This window comes from Lagenorhynchus albirostris, chromosome 17, assembly GCF_949774975.1.
Source record: "Lagenorhynchus albirostris chromosome 17, mLagAlb1.1, whole genome shotgun sequence".
NCBI classification, from domain to species: domain Eukaryota; kingdom Metazoa; phylum Chordata; class Mammalia; order Artiodactyla; family Delphinidae; genus Lagenorhynchus; species Lagenorhynchus albirostris.
The window spans coordinates 46,930,002-46,938,164 of NC_083111.1; the positions used below are offsets into that span (position 1 = coordinate 46,930,002).

Below are 8,163 nucleotides of genomic sequence, written 5' to 3' on the forward strand. Positions count from 1 at the left end.
TGTTTCTGTAGCCCCTTTATTTTTGCTGATCAACAGTTTGTTAGAAAAGCAGCTGCAGGTTTGTTACCTAAGGTCTGAGACAGGAGAAGAGTCAAAGGTGTCACGAATTCACCTACAAAACATAAGCAAGATTTTCGGTGAACGTAAGCATTACACAAATGTGATTTATATGCATTTCAAATGTCTTTAAAAAAAAGCACAGGATGAATTGGGAGATTGGAATTGACATATATACACTAACATGTACAAAACAGATAACTAATAAGAACCTGCTGTATAAAAAAATAAATAAAATTCAAAAAAAAAAAGCACAACATGCCTAAGCTACGAAGTTAGTCTGATAGATCTGTCAGCTAAATTTTTATAAACAGATCTTTGATGATTTACTTTAAAAATAATACTCATGCATATACCATCACCACCATTTAGGAAAAAAAATCCAACCACACAAAGTATAAACTGATTATTTTCAAGCAACTACCTAGTTTATACAGTGAATGCCTACATTTTGCCTTACATTTTAATGTACTCAGAAGCTCTACTAAGCATTCTAAGTAAAATACCTCAAAAAAGCACTCATAAACTTTGGTCTGCATCCTTTCTGGGAGCAAGACCCTCAAATACCTTTATAATAGTTATTTTCTTTAAACTGAAAACTTTCTTCCATTCTTGGACCAGAGTGGGCCAGCATCACCTCATGCCATTTTTGCCTACAGTGGTTAAAAACGTGGATGTTTCAAAGGCACTGAAAGGATATGGTCTGGGAAAATGGACTTTTAACAATTGTAAAGTTAAACATTAACTTCAGTAATGAAGTCTCAGCTAGAAGACAGAAATCAATTTTACAATTACAGAAGATAATTCTGCTCTCGTATACAGCCCTGCCATTAACGAACGAAAAGAAGAAAAGGTCAATTACCTGTAAACAACTTTATGCCTGAACATCAGCTAATTCTGGAGGAAGTGGAGTCTTAGGATGCTTGCTCTCAAAGTGCTGCTTGAAGGTCTTAGGGTCTGGCATTTGTGTCTAATTTAAAAAATTGTGCAAAAAAGAAGAGTTAGACCTGATTCATGAAATAAAAATGTGCTAACTTTTAAAGTCCTGAGACTACTCACGGTTGACAACTATTGCAAAACACTTTTAAATTCCTATAACTTAATGGCTGGCATATGAAAAAGGACCCCGTAACAAAGAAATTCCTAGCATATTCCCACATTTCACATATAAAGGGTCACACAGAATGAAGTATTCTTATCTGACTAACAGTAAACAATAGGTAACATTTACCAAACACATTATGTTAAGCATGTTACCAAAATTCTCATAGAACCTTCCAGTGATCTTTTTTTTTTTTTTTTTTTTTTGTGGTACACGGGCCTCTCACCGTTGTGGCCTCTCCCGTTGCAGAGCACAGGCTCTGGACGCGCAGGCTCAGCGGCCATGGCTCATGGGCCCAGCCGCTCCACGGCATGTGGGATCTTCCTGGACCGGGGCACAAACCTGTGTCCCCTGAATTGGCAGGCGGACTCTCAACCACTGCGCCACCAGGGAAGCCCCCTTCCAGTAATCTTAAATCAGGTCCTACTATCCTCATTTTATGTGCTAAGGAAACTAAAACCTAGAGATTAATTTGTCCAATACCTATGGTTAACCTAGTACTAGGTACTTCAGATCTCAAATACTACACGATACTGACTTACCTAGGCAAGGACCTTCAATTATTCTTTAGCACATTACATTAGACAAAACATGAAATAAACATTTTTTGTTGTTTTGAGTTTTTAAGTATATGAGCTACTCTAATACTTTTAGGTCAAGGTATTTCTTCATTAGTAATTTAGCGAAATTTACTTTTACCTTGCCTCTTTCCAAACAGAATCTGAAGCTGCTCAATTTTATTATTTTGAGTATATCAAAGCTCACTATGAACAGGTTATTTAACGTAATAGATTTCCTCTCTTAGATTAATGAGAACTTTTATGTAGTTAGGAACTTCTATTTCATCAGTAATGACTTCAATAAATGATAAACTTTAGTCCAGGAATCAAGTCTTATCAAGATCCCTTCCCATCCCTACTACGAATTCTACCTAGGCATAGGGCTTTGGGGGGAACAAAAAAAGTTTCTTGTAACTGGATCAACCTCACCATGCACTTTTCCTTTGGCACTTTTATTCACTAACTTCAAGGGTAGTGAGCTTGAACAAACAGGCAAAAAAGAGACCCTGGCTTGGAATTTAAGAAAAACTTCTTTAAGGCAGTGTGGTATAGTGGTCTAAAAGGTGGGCTCTGGAGCTGGACCTCCTGGGTTTAGATCCTAGCTCTTCTGCATACTAGCTGGGTGACCCTGCACAAGTTATTCAGTCCCCATGACTCAATTTACTCTCCCGTAAAATGAGAATAAAAGTACTTTATGCCATAGGGTTGTTATGTGAATTAATGGGCTCATGCATGTAAAACACTTCGATCAGTGTCTGGCACCTGGGCAGCACTCAATAGCAGCTGTTATGATTATTCTTCAAATCTAATAAAACACATTAATTCTAGTAAAAGCTCTCAATGTGAATATACTCTATTTAGTTTTGCAGACATCATAACTATGAATGTAGCGAAGAAAAAAAAAACCAATTAATATAACCAGAGGTATATTACATAGCTCTAAATTAAGAATGTAAATCTGACCTTTTTTAAAGTTCATAGTGTTGCCCTTAAGAAGACATCTTTATTCTCCATGAGGAAACGGATTTTGCTTTGTTCACTCCTTTTCACTAACACCAAGAGAACTGTGCTTGGCCAAAGGAGCTATCCAAAACATGTAATTGTTGGGACTCCTCTGGCGGTCCAATGGTTAGGACTCCACACTTCCACTGCAGGGGGCACAGGTTCAATCCCTGGTCAGGGAACTAAGACCCTGCATGCTGCACGGCGTGAACAACAACAACAAAAAGCATATATGTGTGTGTGTGTATATATGTATATATACGTATATATATAAAATTGTTGAACAGATAAATGAAGACGGGTTCCTAACACAACCAGTTCTCAAATCTCCTATTTCAAGTAAAGCACTTATCTCGGCATGTTTGCAAAATTTTAACCTATACAAACCAATCTCTAATGAAAGAACTGTCCACGAGAAAGCTATGTCTTTCAATTCCCCTTACCCTACAGACAGTGCAGGTATATATTAAGGCAGCTTTGGCAGCAGCCTTTTGGTCATGTCCTTGTTTCTTCTTTTGTCCAGCTTGCTTTTTGGCATTTTTCTGCTGAGACTGAATCTTCTGCTGTCCACGAGCCATATCTAAAAACAGAAGTTGAGGCATTAAAGTGAAATCTAAGTATGATAACACTCTCAGAGTTACAAACTCTCATATACAATGCTACTAGAGGATAAATTGATATAACCACTGTAGAAAACTAGTCGTCTACTCTATAATCTCACAATTCCACTCTTGGTATATATTCAACAGAAGTGCAGGTACACTGTTTCTAAAACTGGAAACAATCCAAATGCCTACTAATAGTAAGATGGATACATAACTTGTAGCAGATTTCTACAATGGAATACTATGCAGCACTCAAAGAGAAGAAACTATTATTAAACAACATGGTTATATCTCAGCATTAAGGAAAGAAGCCAGATACAAAGAACATATTGTTGTATAAAGTTCAAAACAGGCAAAACTAATCCATGAAGTAACGCTGGGAAGAAAGGGCATGAGGGGGATTTTTGGGGTACTGATAATGTTCTGTGTCTTGATTTAGGTAATGGTTATACAGGTTGATTCACTTGTAAAAATTCACTGAGCTATACACCTAAGAATTGTACACTTTCTTATATGTAATCTTCAAAAGTTTACCAGAAACAGTTTAGCCCCTTCCTCAATCATTTGTCTGATCATTTTGCAAAGGTACTCTCCCCTTCCACTATTCACTGTGTGACCTGAGATTCTTACAACTTTAAGAGAAATAAAAGCTGTCATCTAATGTCTCTAAAGGAGCTCATATGAGCAATGGAAACCGTTCTCTTAAATGCTCAGGTTTCATGAAACTACTGTGCTATTCCTTCTTAAAAAAAAAAATGGTATTCATAGGATTGCTGGACAAATTATTAAATAAGATTAAGGGTACCTTTACAAAAATGAAAGATACCACTTTTTACTACTGATTATCTGAAATGAACATGGGTTAAAAATTAAGGGAAAAGAACTACTTTTATTTTTTCATTAAAATTAAAGACTCCTTTAAGACAACACAAGTTAAATCTGTTCATAAAAGGTCTATAATGAGTCTCAGCTGCTTTTTAAATACTTTAAAATAGGATCTAAGGAGAATTTCTATGGATAGTTTTGACTAGCACTGCAATTAAATTTTAAACTTTTAAGTCATTGCAGGACATGAACACACAAAGCATCTATAACTTCACCAGAAAACAGTGCTAGCTTTTTCTGACTGGAACCTTAACTAGTTAACAGGTATGAGGTCAAAGCATTTCATTAAAACACCTGAGCTTCTCCCAAAAAGAAAAAGGGAAACTGAAAAAATAAACACATCAATTGGACGAGTTCCCACTAGCATTAAACACTGAACCAGAAGTCAAAATATAAAGAAGGATCAATCCTTTTCTAGGAAGCTGGCTGAATATTTTAACAAATTACAAAAATGTTTAGTATGCTAGCCTAATATAAGAACCCCATTCTCACCAAATAAAGGTAAATATTACCAGACGTCTTAGCCCTTGAAGACTATCATTTGTTATTTTTTAAAAACCAAATTCTTATTAATTCCAAGCTGAAATGATTTTTTTTAAAGTCTATTTATGGCACGCTTACAAACCAATTCCACGGAAACAGATTTGGATACTTTTGTATTATTTGGATGATAGGTATTCAATCTTTATGCATCCTAATGTTTATAGCATTCTTAATGTCTCAGTGCCTTAGTATCAATACCTTATGTTAGAATACTTCAGTTCTCTCATAGATCTGAACCCTTCCACACGATGTATGCTATGCTACGTATGTTAATACACTGTGTGGGTAACCTCTTAATTGTTTTACATTGGAAAAAAAACTTATAAAATGGTAAGCTACTAATTCTAGATGTTTCTTTGATATCTAGAAGTTATTAGCTATTTTGATAACATTTTCATGCAGTGATCTGTAGAAAGCAATGCCATTAGATACACATTATTTTTAACTTTTTCAGTTACCATTTCTCCTCAAATATAACATTAACAATACATTTAACCCATTTTCATTGTCATCTAACAAAAGTAACAAAAAGCCATAGAAGTTTTAATAAATAGAAGACTGTGGTTGCTTGTTCTTATTTTTAAAACAGAAAACACCAGGTAAGGGAAACTGAATCAGCCTAAACGCCTGAGGTAGGCCCCTAAGTTCTAGCAACACGCTGCACTGATTTCCTTTCTGAAAGCAGAAATGCAACGACCAAACCACCTGCTTTTGGACAGCTCGACTTAGGACTTACTCTCAAGCCAGCTGAGTTTTCTACAAGATCTAAGCGTAACCAAGCATAACTTCTCCTTGACTAAATGCAACAAACGGAGGAGCAAGAAGTCCTTTATAAGTACCTAAAAGCTGGCTTTTAATATAACTCTTATTTTGTATGGTCTTCTGAGGGGGCTCCAAAGAGGGAAGCAGTAGAGGGAATAAGGAGTTCTTCCAAAATGAGGAGCTCTTACAGGAGGCAACAAGTAAGCACTGTCCCAAAGATCCTCTTAAAACCAAAACAAACGAGTAAGAGAGAAATAGATTTTGGATCCAAGAAGTAGGATCATTCTCCACAAGCATCTAAAACGAAGAGGCCCAAGCAGTGACCAACATCCTGACCCTAGCCTTTTAAATACATCCCTTTTGCAGAGGAGAGAGGATGAAAGCACCAGCAGTGAGGTCTATTTCACCCAGCACTTCGCTGAGCCCAGCTGTAGCCCAGCGCGCCTTCCTTCCCAAACCGGCCTCTCCCGCCTGGGAGAGCTCCCTCCTCTCTTCTGCCACCCAGAGCCACACAACCCCTACCTACCCGCCACTCCTCACGGACCCCGGCCCGAGACGCGCCTCCTGGAGGCCTCGGCTGCCCGAAACCCGGCCCCTTCGGCCACAGGGAGCCCCAGCCTCGAGAAACCGACCAGCTGCTGTCGCCGGCGGGTTACCGCTCCGCCGCCGCGGCCGGCCTGCGACCCGGCCACCTGCAGGGCCTGGCAGACGCCCGAGCTTCCCGTCCTTCCGCGGCCCGCGCCGGGACCGGACGGGCTCGGCCGCCCCCAGGGAGGCGGGGCAGGCCGGCGGCCCCTCGCGACCCGCGATGACCCCCCACGGTCCCCGCCGACCCCGCCGGCAGGGCCCCCACCCGGCTCCCAGGAGTCCTGCGGCGTCAGCACCGCCCCACAGCCGCTCACCCGGGCCGGGACAGTCTTGCGTCGGAGAAACCGCGCAGCGCGAGAGGGCCGGGGGAGGTGGCCGGAGGGAGAGGAAGGGGAGCGCAGCGCGCCCAGTACCGCTTCGGCCTCCTCCACCCGCCAAGGAGGGGAAAGGGGAGAGCCGGGAGCACAACAGCCCGCGCCTCGCACCCGCCGCCGCGCGCGCCCGCCGCCGCCTCAGCCTAGGGGGAGGCCACTACACCTCGTGCTCGCGCACGCCGCACAGCTCTCCCAGTCGCCCCAGCGTAGCCTGCTCAGCGCAGCCCCCGCCCACCGGCCTTCCTGCCGCGGCCTCCCTCCGCCCCCACCCGCTCGCGCGCCTGCGCCTCTTCCGGTCGCGCGGGCCAATGGCAGCGCGCCCCTATTACATAAGCGAGAGGGGGCGGGGCCTGGCGGGGACGGTGGCCCCTCAGAGACTGGAACAGCAGGGGACGTCGCGCTCTGTCCCCGGCGCACCGCCTCCCCGTTCTCTTGCGTGCTCCATCTGGGCGGCTTCAGCCGGCCCTAGGAGCCGCGTGATCTCGGTCCTGGCGGGTGACGGCTCGCAGTGTGATTCACAAGTCGCTTGCTCACTCACTGGGGCGGCGGCCAGGCTTCGACCCCTGCGTCCCCTCTCACGAGCTTCCAGTCTCGGCGGCGTCCTCCTGTGCCCCGGCCTGGGGAGGATCCCGGAGAGGGGCGCCAGCGCCGCGGCGGTGTGGGTCACCGACCCCGGAGCCCGCCACTCTGGCACACCGCCGCTTCCGCCCCCAGTGCGGCCGGCGGGCCGGGAGGCCCTGAACTGGGACGCGCGGCCTTTGTTCTCTCACCACCTACCTTTTACCTCGTTCCCATGGAAACCTCAGTTATTTGACCATTCTGGGGGTTTCAGTGAGTTCAAGATTCACGCCTGACTGTCTCACTGAAAATTGCCGGCTAGGCCCCCCTGACCGTTTCAGGCTGACTACTCAACAATATACTGAGTTGTTAGTACTTAGGGAAATGGTTAAGTTGTGGGGTTTTGGGTCTTGATTTATAGGCCACGACAGCTAATTTCCAATATCAGAATCAAGAGTGATGGCGATTGTAACGATTATTAAATGTTTATCTGGAAAGGGCAGCATGTTTAGACGTTGGCTTTTTCTTAACCTTCCCCCCCCCGCCCCCCAGCACACATTGGTTTGTAATTAGAACTACAGATAAAACAACAAAGGAGGGTCTTGCATTTGACTGTCCCACCTTGACCCATAGCCTCCACTCTCCTAAATTTGCCTGTCAGTGCCCCAGGAAATGTTAGTTGAACGTAGGTACATCGCAAGTTTTCTGGACTGGTATATGTGTATCGCCAAATTGTTTAAAATAGCCAGGAAGGGGTTAACTGCTTATTGCATTTGGGTGGCATACGACAACGATGTGGTTGTTCAGTCCTTCCTTTTCAACCTCATTTCAGTTCCTCTCGCCTTCACTTTTCACGCCCTCCCTTCCGTATTGCAGTTTTAAGTTACATGTTCAAATTTTATTAATATCTCTCCAGTATTCAATTGTAAGCTCATTTTCACCACTATATGCCCAGTGCTTAGCAGCATATGAAACATGGTAGGAATTGCAAAGAAAGCAGGACTTGAAAAGAAAGCAGGAATTGAAACATGGCAGGGATTGAAAAGAAAGCAGGACTTATAGTGACATCTCATGAAACCATAGCTTAATTATTAGTAGTCACCATAACCATAATAACTATATTAACC

At 43.1% G+C, this 8,163-nt stretch overlaps 1 protein-coding gene across 3 annotated transcripts; it reads right to left on the reverse strand.

Moving 5' to 3' along the window:
* Positions 1-6,712, reverse strand: ZNF706 (zinc finger protein 706). Of its 3 annotated transcripts, none has more exons than XM_060128041.1 (4): positions 6,642-6,712; positions 3,165-3,301; positions 920-1,027; positions 1-112 (listed from the first exon to the last, which is right to left on the reverse strand). In XM_060128041.1, exons 2-3 carry the CDS (start codon positions 3,297-3,299, stop codon positions 932-934), a joined length of 231 nt encoding a protein of 76 aa, XP_059984024.1. In that variant the 5' UTR covers positions 3,300-3,301; positions 6,642-6,712; the 3' UTR covers positions 1-112; positions 920-931. The 3 variants fall into 3 exon arrangements, with proteins under 3 accessions (XP_059984024.1, XP_059984022.1, XP_059984023.1); XM_060128039.1 differs by lacking the exon at positions 6,642-6,712 and adding an exon at positions 6,419-6,630; XM_060128040.1 differs by lacking the exon at positions 6,642-6,712 and adding an exon at positions 6,043-6,311.
* Between the last annotated feature and the right edge of the window lie 1,451 nt (positions 6,713-8,163).